A 17,362-nucleotide genomic window follows, 5' to 3' on the forward strand; every position below is an offset into this window, starting at 1 on the left:
TGAAGAAATAGGAATTCAGCTTTAGCCCAGGGGCCAAATCCAATCTGTGGCCTGTTTTTGTACAGTCTGAAATCTAAGAATAATTTTTAGACTTTTAAAGGCTTATGAAAACAAACAAAGAAAGAAGACTGTGCAACAGAAACTCTGTGTGGCTCACAAAGCCTAAAATATTATCTGGCTTTTTACAGAAAATGTTTGCTGACTCCTGGTCTAGACAATCAACAAAACAAAGCAATAATTTATACTGATTTCTATGGTATAAGTACATCCAGCATGGTTAATTTCAAGCTACAGATGTGGTATCACTGAACACAGATTTGGGAAGAGATGCTCAGTAGCATACCGTTATAAAATTAGAAAACAAAATAAATATCATACATCATATACGTATGTTGTATCAGCATACAGATACAACAGATATTAATAACATGAAGAGCATAAAGAAGAGTAAAATGTAGTAATTAGAAAGTAATGTTTTGAATATTTATCACTTTTGTTTTAAAAATAATTTAATTATAAACTTCTAGATATTATTTTTAAATAATGACTGTGTTTAAAAACCAGCTTGAGAAATTCCTCAAAAGTTAACAACGGCTCTCACCAGCCAGTGTGAGCAGACTCCAGCATGCCACTGGGTGTATATAGAAAGAGTACTCCCTGAGTTGCCACTAGTTGGTCTGTGGGTGGGCATGTTCAATAAGCATAAAGGGTGTAGATGGGGTTGACCTGATTCACTTTCTCAGTTTTCTGATTCAAGCCAGGGTGTTGCAGTAAGAGAGTACAAAATTGTATATTTCCTGAATTTGCTTTCATGTCACTTTCTCTGAAATCAGCACAGTTCTCCTCTCAGGGCCTGGAGATGTGGAAAGATAGGGTTGGAGATGGTGACTGCATTATCTTCCAGAGAGGCCAATTAATCATAAATTCACACTCTGTTCTGAAAGGGGAGCTACAGATTATGAAGAAGTTTGGATTTGTGCAAACTTAATGGGCAGAGTATCCTTTGAGGAAAGAATCAGTGAACTTGAAAATAAGTCAAGAAAAATTACTCAAGCTGAAACATAAAGAGAGAGAAAAAATAGCAGAGCATCTGAGGGCTTTGGAACAATATCAGACAAACACACATTTTAATGGAATGCCAAAAGAAGAAGAAGAAAGTGGAGGAGGAGGATTTAGAACAGGTCAGATGAGATATTTGAAGAGATGATAGCCAGGATTTTAAAAAAGAATGAGGGCCGGCCTGGTGGTGCAGCAGTTAAGTTTGCACATTCTGCTTCAATGGCTCAGAGTCCCCCAGTTTGGATCCCGGGTGCAGCCCTATGCACCACTTGTCAAGCCATGCTGTGGCAGGTGTCCCACATATAAAGTAGAGGAAGATGGGCACAGATGTTAGCTCAGGGCCAGTCTTCCTCAGCAAAAAGAGGAGGATTGGCAGCAGATGTTAGCTCAGGGCTAAGCCTCCTCAAAAAAAAAGAAAAAATAATGAAAAACATCAAAACAAGAAGTTCAAGATCCAAATAGCTCAGAGAACCAAGATAAATATTGAAATAAACATAAAAAACAGAAAACGCCTGGATGCATCAAATTCAAACTGATGAAAACCAAAGATAAAGATAAACTATTGAAGGCAGACAGAGAAATAAGACACCTTATATAGAGGAACGAAAATCAGAATTAACAACAGCAGACTCTTCGTCAGAGACTATGCAAGACATAAGACAATGAAATGACATCTTTAAAATGTTGAAAGAAAAAACCTGTTAACCTAGAATTTTATACACAGTGCAAATATCTTTAAAAATTAAGGGGCTGGCTCTGTGGCATGGTGGTGGAGTTCTGCATGCTCCATTTCAGTGGCCTAGGTTCACAGGTTTGGATCCTGGGTGTGGAGCTACACCACTCATCAGCCATGCTGTGGTGGTGACCCACATTTAAAGTGAAGGAAGATTGGCGCAGATGTTGGCTCAGGGCTAATCTTCCTCAGCAAAAAAAAAAAAAAAAAAACAGAAAAAAAGCAAAAAGCAAGGTGAAATAAAGACTTTTCAGACAAACAAAAGCAGAAAGAATTTGTTACCAACAGACCTCCATTACATGAAATGTTCAAGAAAGTCACCAGATGGAAACTTAGATCTCTACCAAGAAATTAAGGTCTCTAGAACTGATTAAAACGAAGATAAATATAAAAGGCTTTTTAAAAATTATTTTTGATCACTGTAAAAGATAATTGAGGATCACTAATTTCTGGTGGGAATGTAAAGTGGTACTGCCATGATGGAATACAGTTTTGCAGTTTTTTATGAAACTATACATGCAGTTACCATGAAACCCAGCTTTTGTACTCTTGGGCGTTTATCCCAGAAAAATGAAAACTTACATTTACACAAAAACCTCTAAATGACTATTCATAGCAGCTTTATTCATACTTGCCAAAAATTGGAATAGCTCAGATGTCCTTCAACAGGTAAATGGTTAAACAAACTGTGATAAATATAAACCATGGACTACAACTCAGCAGTAAAAATGAACAAACTATTGATACAAACAGCAGCTTGGATGGCACTCCAGGAAATTATGCTGAGGGAAGAAAAGCCAGTCACAAAAGGCTACATACTGTATGACTCTGTTTATGTAACATTTTTTTGAGATGATAAAATTTTAGAAATAGAGAACAGATTACTGGTTGCAAGGGGTTAGGGATGGGGCATGGAAAGGAACAGAGATGAATGTGGTTATAAAAGGGCAACGTGAATAATTGTGGTGGTGATGGAACTGTTCTGTATCTTGACTGTGGTGGTGGATCCATGAACCTACATGTGATAAAATTGTATAGAACTAAACATACACATGCATACAAATACAAGTCAAACTCTGGAAATCTGAGTAAGATCAGTGGATTGTATCAGTGTCGATCTTGGTTGTGATATTGTATTATAGTTTGCAAGATGTTACCATTAGGGTAAACTGGGTAACAATTACATGGATCTCTCTGTATTATTTCTTACTACAGCATGTAAATCTACAATATCTCAATAAAATTTTTAATAAAAGGTAACTGACCATCTAAAGCAAAAATAGCAGTAATGCCTTGTGTAATTACAGTATATGCAAAAATAAAATGTAGGACAACAACAGCCTAAGAGATGGGATGAAGGAATTGGGCATATATTTTTGTAAGGTTCTCATACTATATGGGAAGAAGTATAATATTATTTTAAGATAGAATGTGATTAAAGACATATATTTTAAACTCTAGGGCAACCATTAAATATATTTCTTTAAGATGAGGCATGAATAATAAGCCAATAGAGGAGATAAAATAAAATAATAAGGACAAAGTGAAACAGGTAGAAAACAACTAGCCAGATGATAGATTTAAATTCAATCATATCGATATTACATTAAATACACATGATTTAAACATACCAATTAAAAGACAGAAATTGTTATATTAAATTTTTAAAAAGCAAGATCCAACAACATGATATTTACAAAAGACCCACTTTAAATATGAAGACATAGATATATTAAAAGTAAAAGGATCAAAAAATATAACATACAAACACTAATCAAAGAAAAGTTGGATTGGCTATATGAATGTCAAAGTCACTTCAGAAGAAGGAATATTGCCAGAAATAAAGAGGGAGGTCACATAATGGTAAATGGATCAATTTACCAACAAGATATAACAATCCTAAATGTGTATGCACCTAACAACAGAGCTTCAAAATGCATGAAGCAAAAACTGATGGAAGTGAATGGAGAAATAGACCAATCCACAATTATAGGTGGAGACTTTGCTTCTTTCAGTAATCAATAGGACAAGTAGACAAAAAATTGATAAGTATATATAAGAAGTTAATAATACTATCAAAAAACTTGACCCAATTGACATTTATAGAATACTCTGCCCCAAAACAGCAGAATACACATTCTTTTCAAGTGCACATGGAACATTTACCAAGACAGACTATCTCCTGGGCAATAAGTGAAACAACACCATGTAAAAGAATAGAAATCATATAAAGTATGTCTTCTGACTACAATAGTATTAAATTAGAAACCAACAACCAACATACCTTGGAAATCCCCACATATCTGGAAGTTAAAAACATACTTTTAAATAACTCTTGGGTCAAGAGGAAGTCATAAGGGAAATTAGAAAGTATTTTAAATTGAACAAAAATGAAGACACATATCAAAATTTGTGGAATGCAGCAAAAGCAGTGCATAGAATGAAATCTACGGCATTAAATGCTTACATTGGAAAAGAAGAAAGGGTCTCAAGTCAATAATCTGTGCTTATACCTTAAGAAACTAGAAAAAGAAGAGCAAATTAAAACCAAATCAAGCAGAAAGAGGAAATAATAAAGATCAGAAACCAATAAGATTGAGAAAAGATGCCTATTAGAATGCCTATCATCAAAAAGACAAGAGAGAACAAATGCTGGTGAGGATATGGAGCAAAGGGAACCTTTGTGCACTGTTGGTTGGAACGTAAATTGATACGGCCACTATAGAAAACAGTATGGAGATTCTTCGAAAAACTAAAAGTAGAACTACCATATAATCCAGCAATTCCACTTCCAGGAATACATCTGAAGGAAATGAAAACACTGTGTCGAAGAGATATCTGCACCCCAATGTTCATAGCAGCATTATTAACAATAGCAAAGACATGGAAACAACCTAAGTATTTACTGACGAATGAATGGATAAAGAAGTTGTGGTATATATATACAATGGAATATTATTCAGCCATAAAAAAGAAGGAAATCCTGCCATTTGCAACAACATGGACATTATGCTCAGTGAAGTAAGCCACACACAGAAAGATAAATACTGTATGATCTCATAGGTGGAATCTCAAAATGTCAAACTCATAGAAGCAGAGAGCAGAACAGTGGTTGCCAGGGGATAGGGGTGGGGGAAATGGGGAGATGTTGGTCCGAGAGGACAAACTTCCAACTCCAAGACTACTAAGTTCTGGGGATCTAATGTATAATGTGACTATAGTTAACAACACTGTATTGTATACTTGAAATTTGCTAAGAGAGTAGGTCTCACAGAGTGTTCTCACCACACACAAAAAAGGTAACTATGAGAGGTGATGGATGCGTTAATTAATTTGGTTGCTAATTATTTTGCAATGTGTATTAAATCATCCTGTTGTACACCTTTAAAAAATAGTGTTGGAGGGGCCAGCCCTGTGGCACAGTGGTTAAGTTCGGCGTGCTCCACTTTGGCAGCCCACTGTTCACAGGTTTGGATCCCAGGTGTGGAACTACACTACTGTCAGCCTCCACATATAAAGTGGAGGAAGATTGGCACAAGATGTTAGCTCAGGGCTAATCTTCCTCAAGCACAAAAAGAGGAAGATTGGCAACAGATGTTAGCTCAGGGCGAGTCTTCCTCACCAAAAAATACTGTTACTAATAATGTTGTATGTCTTAAAAATATATATGCAATTTTTGTCAATCATACCTCAATAAATCTGAAAAAAATTAAAAACTTCTGATCTTTGAAAGACATTGTTAAGAAAATAATAATGTAAGCCACAGACTGGGAGAAAATATTTGCAAAATTCCTGTTTGATAAAGGACTCGCATGTGGAATATATAAATAACTCTCAAAAGCAATTAAAAGATGACAACCCAATAAAAAGTGGGCAAATATTTGAACAGACATTCCACCAAAGAAGATATACAGATGGAAAATAAATACATGAAAAAAATGTTTAACATTACTGGTCATTAGGAAAATCCAAATTAAAACCACAATGAGATACCACTACATAACTATTAGAATGACTAAAATAAAAACTGACAATCCCACACGCTGACAAGGTTGTGGAGCACCCAAAACTCTCATACATTCCTGGTAAGAATTAAAATGGTACAGCTGCTTTGGAAAATAGTTCGGCAGCTTCTTATAAAGTTAAATATGAGCTTGACATATGATCCAGAAATCCCACTGCTAGCTGTTTGCCCAAGAGAAACAAAAACTTACATTCACACAAAACACGTACACAATTGTTTATGGCAGCTTTCTTCATAATCACCAAAAAAACTGGAAACAACTCAATGTCCTTCAACTGGGTAATAGGTAAACAAATTGTGGTTCATCTACACTGTGGAATGCTACACGTCAGTAAAAAAGACTGATCTACTGATAGATACAACATGAAGGAATGCCAAATGCATTACGCTAACTGAAAGAAGTCAGACAAAAGATTATATGCTGTATGATTTTATTTATATGAAATTCTGGAAAAGGCAAAACTAGCGGGGTAGCAAACACATTAGTGGTTGCCAGGACCTGAAGGTGGGCAGAAGGGTTGACTACGAAGGGACGCAGGGAGTTTTTTTAGGTAATGGAAATATTCTCTATTTTGATTGTGGTGTTGGTTATACAGTTGTGTGCATTTGTCAAAACTTATAAATTGTACACTACAGAGGGTGAATTGCCTGACTTAAATTTACAGATCATAGAAATTGTTTTTATTTTATTTTGGAAGGTTTTCCTGAAGTGATTACACAAACTGCTATTTGACTTGCTATTTACAAATGTCATTTTTTTTTTAGGTTATCTCAACACTAAAAATAATTACCTTATTAAAAATAATTTCATGACTATTAAATACTTTAAAGTACATATTGCTTCTGCTAAGGACCTCTTCTCTGTCTTCTCCCTCGTGAGTCATGTTGAAGACTCCCCATTTACAGGAAGATTCGGAATCACTACACCTGGGACGGCACCGGAACCTGCTCGCACCCCTGGGGCTTCTGATGCCTGTGCGCTGAGGACTGGTGAGCAACACTAGGAGGCAGCAGAGCATTGTGGGAAGAATGTGTGTTCTGCGATCAGACTGTCTACTTTAAAATCCTACTTCAGTCACTCATTTGCTGTGCAATGGAAGCTGTCTGTGCCTTAGATTCTTCTGTAAAAAAAAAAAAAAAAAAAGGTGGTAATAATAATATCAGCCTCATTAGATTGCAATGAGAATTAAGAGAGAACACATTTAGGACACAGCACCATGTCTGGCGCCTACTATGTGCAGTCGTTGTTGTTGGTGGCATGTGTGGTACTCTTGCAGCGCTGTTGTAGGGGGCTCTTTTTCATAAAGAGTGAGGCTGTAGCCCAGATCTAGAATTTCATGGGGTAGAAATACATCTATTTTCATTTCTGGAGTACTTTTCCTCCCAGGGGACTGGGCAAGCCTTGTACTATGAAACAGCATGTCAGGCTAAGGGAGAGGGTGAAGAATATGGAGGAGAAGAAATGCAAGGATTTTGGTTTGGGGTCATAAGGAACTGACAATTTGTCAAGCACACAACTCTAAAAGCAAAAGATGTCTTCACTTAGAAACTTTGTCACAGGTATGTACTATTTGTAGTGAATTATTTCCTATTTTATGCAGTGTAATGGAACTTTGAGTTTGTGAGATTTATTTTTAAAGTGTGCGGAAAAATGCAGAAAATTATACCACTTCTCTTGTGTACTATGTAAGTACAGATATGTTTATATTAGCATTTCAGAAAAAATGCACAAAACTCATAATTCATGAAAGACAGTAAGCAGGTGAACGAACAGATCTTGTAACTGGAAGGGACTTTACAAGTCTCTGATCCAGGTCCATAACTTTATATACAGGTGGTCTTTATTAATTACCATTTTTACAACAAAATAGTTGGGGTTAGTGATATTCCAACGTCACATGGAAAATATTAGAGATATAACTAGAATTTGAGTTTTCTGCATGTTTTTGAGCTGGATAAATTGACATGGGGATCAGGAACTGGGAGTGTGTGGTGGGACAAAACAGACCTTGAAGGAGAACCACAAGCATACTTGAAGGATCTGGGAAAGCTCTCATTCCTGTCCATTGTACTTTTCAGTGAGTGAGGTCTGATGTCTGTTCGGTGAAGGAAGGCTCGCTGGTCATCTTCAGTTTCCATAAGGAGCATCATGTGGGTAAATCATCATTGTCTGAGGTTTTATTGGTATAGAAACCTGACATGTGGGTACATTGAGAATGGAATCATCTCTCACAGGCACATTAGCATGGACCAGACTCAGAACAATGCCAAATAAAGCTATTTACTAATTTATACTGAGAAACTTAACCATCAATGAGACAGGCACTACATTCTCCCATCAGCACATTCCCACCCTATATAAGGATGTTGAGCATGGAAGGAAGGACATGGTGATTTAGGATGATTTTAATGGATATGTCATGGAGCCTTGATATGATGGATGCACGCATCTCCATCCACACAGACACCTGGTGCACTGAGCAGAGTGGCCTGGGGTACTGTGTCCGGGGCTGGTGATATAGATCGGCTGCCAAATCAGCCTGACTTTCCATTTCCTGTGTTTTCAAACTTGACTCAACTCTTTCCCACAATGAGCTGTTATTTCTATAAATATGTTATTACCTTCCTGCAGTCAATTTGCAGCGGAGTCTTGGCTTGGGGACCTGCCTTTTTTAAAGGTGTCTTTGCATCTCTTTAATCTATTATATGCATGCTTTTTACAAGTGTGATTCTCAGATAGAAATTTTATATATTTCCTCATTTCCAGAATTTTTTTCAGGGCAACTTTATGACTGACTCCATGTACTGCCTACCATTTCAGAAAGACCTGACTCAAATTTTTTTCCTTGAAACGTCCTTAAACATATACGTCAAAAATATAATGTGTTCCTGATACTTGTGTCCAAATAGATATAAGTTCTAAACGGGGTAAAAGAGCTAATAAATGTTAGATGTCCTCAAATATGATGTGATTTACTATGTGCCAAGATGGAAATACATCCATGAATATACTGCTATTTACAGCACAATAATGGAGAAACTCCAGGTTATGAATCAAACAGGGCGTTGGAGATTCTAAAAATGAGTCCATTGTACTATCAAATCCTACAGGAGTAACTTGGATTTTTTTCCTGAAGACTTATTCCTTTGAATAATCATGATGAGCATTGTAGATGTGGTGAAACTTAGCTGTAAACATGTCTCCTGATGAAAGCAAAAAAAAAGTGCATTTAACAAACTAAAGCGTTTATTTAAAATTGTGAGATGTCTGTTTAACATTCATTTATAGTTTTGTTATAAAATTGACTTTTCCTGGTGGGAGAATAGCCTGTTTTATATCCACAAACACCAAACTACACGTTAGTGGGGTTCCTAAGCAAAGCTGGCTTCCCCCATTCCCACCCTCGCCCCCGGGGCTGGGGTGAGAGGCAGGAGGAAAGTGGAATCTGAGTTCTGCTGGCTGAAGAAAAGAGTCTTCTTGGTGTCGGAAAAGCTGCTGGCCTCTGATGCCCACGTGGCCCTGACATATCTAAAACTTTTTTTGGAAAGACTTGAGCATAGAAAGCTAATGAAGTTAGAAATAAAGTTTCTATCGTAGAATAGCTTAATAGCTGCTTCCAGGGTTGACTTTGTCAGTTTTAGGAAACTGTATGGCACAAAGGATGTTTGGTAAGGGGAAATCGTGATCGGAGAAAAGCAGCCGTGGGCGTCTCACTCTGCTGAGGGTTTGGTTCTCTAATAACCAAATGCCTTTCCTCTGGATTTAATGATTTGTGCACACAATAAGTTTAAGGACGATGCTAGGCTCAGTTTTAAAACAACTCACATTAGTTGTGGCTATTAAAAAAATCAATCACAGTTTTCGCCAGAGAAGGGAGATAGTTCTGTCTGATTTTTCAGGTTGGTTGATTGCTCAAGTATCCTCTTTCATAAATGCATTCTTCCTCATTTTCAGACCAGTTTGTGGTTGTGCAAAAATGAGATAGTGGTCCTCTTTCATGCCAGCAGAGATGTGGTTCTGTGGTATGTTACACAAACTCTTCAAGATCACTTATGTTTATGTACACATGTACATATTTTGTCTACTATGAAATATTTAGATTTTAAGTTTTAAAAGCTTTCTCATTGTACCATGCAATTTTTTCATGTGTTTCATATAAATCACAAGTTTGAATGCTTTATAGTCACAAAATAAGAAGGCTTTATAGTTTCAAAATAAGTATATGAAAACACAGTGGCATGAAGTTACATGGTATGCTGGGTGGAGAGGAAGCAACTATTCATGAGACCAAACCCACAAACATGCAGGAGACAGCAATAAAGAGGCCAAGGACAGGGATGTTTTGAAAATATACTCAAAACAAGATGAAAGAAGATCTTTGGACCTTTGAAAATGCCCTGGAAAGTGAATGAAAACAACTGCCTTCACTCTTTTATCAGAGCTCTGACTCAAACCTGCTGCTAGAAGGACCTTGCTGAGTTGAAACACATATTTTTAAAAAACTACATATATTCTTTTAAGTGGCTTAAGTTATTTTATGTGCAAATTTCTTTGAAGGACCCTAGGCGCAGTTGTGTATATGCACAATGTAAGTACGTTAGGTGGCCCACCGTGAGTCTTCACCTCCCAGAAGGCTCGGAGGGGTATCCCATTTCTTTTCTCACAATTGCTGGGTGCACCTATGGTCCAGAGGAACTTGGGCAACTCGGAAACTCGAGCTTAGCAAGAAGATGTCAAAACGAGGGCCACAAAGCCATATTTCCTCAGGGCAGCTTTCCCTGAACACTCCCCCCTCCCACCCCAGTTAAGCTAGGTCTCTCTGTTACAAGTTCTCCCAACAACATACAATTCTTTTCTAGCACTCAGCAGTTTGTGACTGTATCTTCATTTTGTGATTACTTGGATATGCCTCCCCACTAGACAGTAAGGTCTATGAGGGGGAGGCATTGTGTTTATTTTGCTTTCTATTCCATTTAGTCCAGTGCCTGGAGTATTGCATGTCCTCAATAAATAGTTATTTTCTTGGTATTTCTTTGTCTTTCTGATGTTACCCCTCACATAAACTGAAACAGGTATAAGATTGCCGTGGAGGGAAGCCGTGGGTTTGGAAGGTTCTAGGCAGGTGAAATGGCACAGCAGTGTACAGATGAGCCAGCTGGGAAGAGTTCTATGTATCAGAGCGGGCAAGGCTTTCCTACTAAGAAGACAGGCATCCCCGCCAAGTAGATGACTTGAGTTTGCTGCCTGACTTTGTGATTTGAGGTGTGAATGTTTTACAGTTTTGTGTTTTATATTCCTTTCCCCGCTTCCATCCTCACTTCCTTAGTTCAGAGTCTCAGGAAGGGGTCTGGGAATAGACACTTTATAAGGAGCAGCTCCCATCAGGGGCTCTGAGGGAAGGTTTTATGGAGAGTAGCTTCGCAGAGACCACAGTCACATTAGGACGAAGCATCCTTATTATGATAACCTTGGTAGAAACTTTCAGATCCTCTGATTCTCATAGATGTATTGTGAAGTAGGCTGCTCAGGATCATGGCCCTCAGTTTACAGATGAGGAACGGGAGGCTCAGAAGGGTTGATTTATCCAGTTATAGCGAAAACAAGAGCAAATTAACAATTTTTTTGAGAGCTTACTGTGTGTTGAGGCACTACACTAAGCTTTTTATATTTAGAATAATTTAATCCTCACCACATCTCTGTGAGATAGGTAACCATTATTATTATTACCATTTTACAGATGAGGAGACTGAGACCTAGAAAGGAGAAGTTATTCGCCTCAAATTGCATAACCAAGAAGCATAGAACCAGGCTCCAAACCCAGGTAGTCCATCTCAAGAGCGCAGAGGACACACCACTATGCTAATGAGCACAGTGGGAGATCTCCCAGAGTGCACTGCGTTATTTGTGCTTGCTTCTATAGGTCTTCTGGCTCTTCCTCCAATTTTGCTACTTTGTTGCCAATTCTTGTTTAACCTGTTTGCAGTTTCACCTTAGGTTAGACCGTAGGGATGGCATTGCATATTACTGAAATATCAGCCACATTCAGACCAAAATCCCCTACATTTACTAATTTAAAAAAATTGTTGGATACATTTACTAATTTTATTTTTCAGAGGTGCTCATTGCTTAATAACCACAGGGCACACCTACTGAATCTATTGGGGAAAACTTGTACCTTTCTCTGACAGTCCAAAATGTTGTTAAGAAGCATAAAGAAATCTATAAGAAGCATAAAGAGAATGTGACTATATGAGTTCTTTTTAGACTATTTTCTCTTCAAGGAGACGACAGTGTCCAACAGTGACTGGCACATTTTGTGCCCTCTGCAAACCCAAGTGCCTCTCCCTACGGGGTTCTCTTTACATTATACTTTGTAATTGAAACCAGAACAAGAAAATGCCGTAACTTGTAGCTGATAAGAACAATTACATATATCAAGAAGTGCCCTTTCCTAGAGTTCTAGACAGGAAAGTGATCCAGTCAGGATTTCGGGCCTATGCACAGAGCTGTGACCCAAGCTAGACCCTGAGCTGGTCAGGAGGCAGTGAGCAGAGCTCAGCACTGAGGCTGTCATTTTTGTGTCTCTTGAATATCACTGACTGCATTTCAAAGCCCCTTAGAAAGGAGATTGGCTCATATTTGGCTTTATGTGTTATCTGTGCCTCTTCCCCTCTCCATTATGGATAATTGAGGTTTTAATATACAGTAGTGACATTCTAGTAGATGAAGGAAGGGGGCAGTGCCTGAGGGCAATCTGAACTTCTGCTTAGTATATTTGCTCTTGTTGTTTTCCTTCTTCCTCATTTGTAATTCAAGAGGCTCTCTGAGAAGAGAGAGAGCGCGCGAGGCCTCTTAGATGGATCGAAAGACTGCGAGCTGGGACACCAGGTTCTATGAAAAGGTCTGCTACTGCCTTTGCTCTGCTACCTTTAGGCAAATCATTTGATCACGCTGTGCTTTGGTCTCTTCCTGTGCTTGCTAAGCGTAAAGAACATGTGTATTTTGTGATTACTATATTTTGTGTATTTTGTGATTACTATAGAGTGTGTAAAATGTGTGAGTGGTTTATTTTTCCAGGCTGGTTGCTCAAGTCTAAAGTGAAAATCCGCTCCTTTGAGATGCTAGGCTTCGTGGCAGTCACCTGACCCCCAGTTCTTCAGACTATCAGCCATCTGGTTGTATCTTGTTCATCTGACACATTTTGCAGTCTCTGAGCTGCAGCTCATCAGGCTTATAGTTGGAGGGCATACCTTTTCGTCTCCTTTGTTTTCAGAAATGAAATATGTCCTTTTATATACTCTTGCTGTTTTTATCCCCTTCCCCATCCCACCCCCTCTAAAAAGATGGCTTTCTTTGGCACAGAGCTGCTTTATCTGTGATACTGATCCCAAGAGACAGGAGGGAAGGGTGACATGGTAAGCAAATTGACTTATTTGGACTTGCTACTCCAGTTTCTTTTTGATGATTCGGGCCTGGACCACTAGAGGTTTGAACTAGATATAGTAAAGCACAGGCTCCTTGGGGTTTTGGCAGGAAGCAGTCAGGGAGCATACTGGGAAGAAAGCACACAAAGTACCGTCTTCTTTTGCCAGCCCCACCGTTTTTTTGTTTTGTTTTGTTATAGCCTAAGTCACCTTAGGCAACAGGATGTCCCTCTTAGGGAAGGGTGCCAAGCTGAGATTCTTAGAAGCTAATAAAAATGTTTTGTAAGGAACAATTTCGTTCTTTATCAGTGGATCACCACATCACCTTTTCATAAATGACAATCTCTCAAGTGCAATATTGGAGTTAACAGAAAGGTTTATTTTTTCTGAACTAAAATAAAATGTATTCACATTACTTCTAGTGCAGTTAAATTAAAAAGCATTTTCTAAACAAACCTAGGAAGGTGTTAAAGCTAGAGGACCCATGAAATACTGTATGTTACGCCTTAGTTGTAGCTTGGGTAGCAGCAGGAAGGACTTCAGACACAGGAACACAGTGTAACCCTATAGTTTTGAAACATTGCTAGGTCTCTCTATGCTATAAATGATCAAAGAAACACCTGGGTAAACAGGGCTCCTAGAGCTTAGTTCACTTTAAGAATGTTGGGTACAACTTCTGTGTTAAGGAAACAAGCAACCAGGGATTCTAATTTGGGGTCTCATTCTTGGACAGGGTCATGAGTACATCAAAACGTTACTTGCCGGGTGGGTAGTGGTTAAGTTCCCACGCTCTGCTTCTGGGGCCGGGTTTGCGGTTTGGATCCCGGGTGCCACGTACACACTGCTCATCAAGCCAGGCTGTGGCAGCGTCCCACATACAAAAGAGAGGAAGACTGGCACAGATGTTAGCTCAGGGAGAATCTTCCTTAGCAAAAAACAATAAGCATTTCTTGCAGGTGCCCCAGCTGCAGAAGCTGCCAACACAGGCAGAGGTTTCACCGAGGCCTCTTAGAAACGTCCAGCCGGCAGCTTGCCAGGTTCCCCAAACCTGGGGCACCTGGCGGGGAGGGGGAGAGGTGGGGAGGGGGATGGTGGTTTCCCTTCCCCCTCATTCCCATTTGCTTTGCAGGAGGCCCTAGGGGTGGGGGTCGGGCTCCTTGACTCTAACTGAGGATAGGCAGCTATGCAGCTGAGCCAATGACAGTTAAGAACCTGCAGCGTCGTCTCTGGCAAGAACTTGGCCTGAAGTGTCCCGACGGGCGAAAGGGATGAGGCCCCTCCTCGCCCTGGGCAATCTGCACGATCAGGTGGAGGTCCCGCCGGGGGGCGGGAGGAGGATCTCAGAAGCAAAGGGTAAGGCAGGGAAAGGCCAGAAGCCCAGCGGGCACCACCCCGGAGGGAGCGGGAGGCTTCAGTTACAGTCTTCGGAAGGAAAGCAATTAAAATCATCTCCGCCGGGATACGGCGCCGCGGTCTAGACGGGACCGGGCGCGCGCCAGGCGAACGCGCGCTCCCTTTGTCCCGCCTCCCGGCCGGCCTGCTCATTGGAAGGAGGGAGCGCGTCCCGGCGAGAACGCGCCCCGGTCGCTCGTCCGTGCTCCGGGTGGAAACTGGCGCGGCCGGCGGCGGCGTTCCGCGGGCGGACCGGAAGTAGGCGGTGGGAAGCTGTGCACCGCCCGCTCCGCTCCTCCCCACCCCCGCCTCGGCCCTGCAGGGGCTGGATGGGCAAGTCGGGCGCGATGGCTCGAGCCCGGGCGGCGGCGGCGGCGACCGGAGGCGGCGGCCCCTCCTCCTCCTCGCCGCGGCGCCGGCGGTGATCGGAGCGAGCGGCTGCGGCCCCCGATGAGACTGTTGGCGGGCTGGCTGTGCCTGAGCCTGGCGTCCGTGTGGCTGGCGCGGAGGATGTGGACGCTGCGGAGCCCGCTCACCCGCTCCCTGTACGTGAACATGACGAGCGGCCCGGGCGGGCCGGCGGCGGCCGCGGGCGGCAGGAAGGAGAACCACCAGGTACGCGGGCAGCCCGGGGCGGCGGGCGGGGGCGTGGCGGCCGGGCTTCCCGTGCGCGGCCCGGCTATTGTGCGGGGCGCCGCGGCGAGGGGGCCCCGGCCCCTCGCGCCGCCGCCCCGGCCCCTCCGAAAGTTTTCCCTGCCGGGCGCCGGCTCCGCGACCTCGGGGCGCCCGGCCCCTTTTGTTCCGCGGCGCGGGCGGAGAACGGCTCCCTCCCCCTCCCCGGGCCGAGCGTGGGCGCCCGGAGCCCCGCATTGTTCCCCGCCCGGGCGCTGACTGCAGATGCTCGGCCCCCGCGGCGTCTGCTCCCGGCGGCCACCGGGGCTCGGGGTGGGGGTTGGGATGGGCCGGCGCGTGGCGACGGGGGCCGCGCTGGCACCGGGGCGTGAGGGGCAAAAGAGCGGACCAAACCCGTTACCCCGACAACCTTCCTAACCCCCGAGAATCAAAATGAGAGCCCCGTCCCTCTTCTTGTGTAGTTGAATCTGTGAACATACAAAGGGTCATAAAGAGATTTAACCGGGCGTCGTGAGCCGTTTAACTCTCCAGGCTCATTCAGGTGACATTTTCCCTAAGCACTTAGAAAATGTGTTTGACAGGTCCTCACGCCCATCCCACAGAGCCTTCCCTCCTCTCTAGGAGAGAGAGCCTTTAAACTTCCATGTTGGTGTCTGATCGGGGAGATATGATAAGAAGGAAGGTGATGCAAGCTTTTGCTGGAAGGATTTTTAAAACAGAAGTGGGCCGGACTGAATTCTTGTAAGAGTTGTAGTTGTGAATCTTGACCAGTGTGGTATGACCGGCCAGGTAGTCTTTTCGTTAGCTTAGTTTTGTGCCACTTGAAGTATGTGCAAGTCAACTGTAGAATTAAGAGTGAGCTATTTCATATTTGACCATAATGTAGTTTGCAGTTAACATTACACTCATTGAAAAGAGGCTTTTGAACTCTGCAAGAGTGTTGGCTTATAGTAGCTGGTATTTATAGTACATTCTGCCTTTCCAGAGAGCAGTAACTAATTATCCCCCATCTTGTGTCTCACCACTTTTTTGGATTTCTCACTTTCCTGTTACTTATTATGCCTGGTGTTACCCTCAGGTTGATTTCATGTGTTTTAATGAAAATAAAGAAAGCAGTTCATTCAGAAAAGTAGCATTTATTTAGCAAATATTTATAGTTGTCCTTTTTCTGTTTTTAAAGGGAATCATAAATTTGCATAAAATTTTTTGTAACCCTACAGCTATAGCAGTTCGTTAGGTAATTACTCCTGTGATGGTACTAGGACTGCACGTAAAGTTAGTAGGTGATCCTAAAGTGTAAAATCACATTCTTTGCTATGAATTACTTACACTAGTGATTCTTAGAGAAACAACTCTAAAGTACCATAATCATAATGTGCAGTTACCAACATGTCGCATATCTCTACGGAGCATGGATAATGGTATAAAACAGTGAGTTAGAAATGTCCTTTTTGACAGGTGGTAGTGATGAGGTTCTGGGTGGGATAAAAAGGAGGCTTATTTCCATTGATGTGGAATTATGGTTGAGTCTTAGCTGCAGGTATTTGAACACTTGTGGTCGCCTCTACTGCAGCACACCTGAGATGATTTCAGTGCTCAAAAAAGAATTGGGCATCTTTTAAAAATTGAAAAACTGTTTAAATAATTTGATTTTATGGAGCCTAGGTAGAATTATAGCTGTAGACAGAGTTTCAGAATATCTCCTAACAGAGGATACTTTCTGGGTACCTTTTTAAAGCAGCTTCTAAGGAAAACTAATATTGGTTTCAGATACCTCATTTACTTCGTTATGCCTTGAAGATACCCACCTGTGTGTGCGCATGTGCGTGTGTGTGTTAACCAGTTGCACTAACAGTTTGGCAGCCAGTTTCTCCAAGGTGGAGACTAATCTGGGGCTGTCTGAATGTTTAGGGGGAGAATGGCTCTTTTCCTTAGAATAATCAATCCAGACATTATTTGGGGATGATCCATTCACATTATGAAAATATTGTCTATGAATAAAGATGAAAGTGAACAAAAGAAAAATGTGTATAGAAACCCCAGTGAGATAAAGTGAAATATAGAGTTCATTCAGAAAAGTAGCATTTATTTAGCAA

At 41.3% G+C, this 17,362-nt stretch overlaps 1 protein-coding gene and 1 long non-coding RNA gene across 4 annotated transcripts in view; both read left to right on the plus strand.

The window, feature by feature from the left end:
• LOC124242210 (uncharacterized) overlaps positions 1 to 8,995 on the plus strand; it is a 32,964-nt gene extending 23,969 nt beyond the window's left edge. The window contains exon 4 of the long non-coding RNA XR_006889401.1: positions 6,697 to 8,995. This is a non-coding gene — a long non-coding RNA (uncharacterized LOC124242210). The remainder of the gene's footprint in view (positions 1 to 6,696) is intronic.
• Positions 8,996 to 12,630: 3,635 nt separating this feature from the next.
• METTL9 (methyltransferase like 9) overlaps positions 12,631 to 17,362 on the plus strand; it is a 42,329-nt gene continuing 37,597 nt past the window's right edge. The window contains exon 1 of one of the 3 annotated variants that reach the window (XM_046666275.1): positions 12,631 to 12,718. In XM_046666275.1, coding sequence (XP_046522231.1) covers positions 12,674 to 12,718 — 45 coding nt within the window. In that variant the 5' untranslated portion in view covers positions 12,631 to 12,673. Of the gene's footprint in view, positions 12,719 to 14,615; positions 15,249 to 17,362 lie in introns of those variants that run through there. The other 2 variants (XM_046666274.1, XM_046666273.1) reach the window with 2 other exon arrangements.

The sequence above is a fragment of the Equus quagga genome, chromosome 7 (assembly GCF_021613505.1).
Source record: "Equus quagga isolate Etosha38 chromosome 7, UCLA_HA_Equagga_1.0, whole genome shotgun sequence".
Taxonomy (NCBI): Eukaryota; Metazoa; Chordata; class Mammalia; order Perissodactyla; family Equidae; genus Equus; species Equus quagga.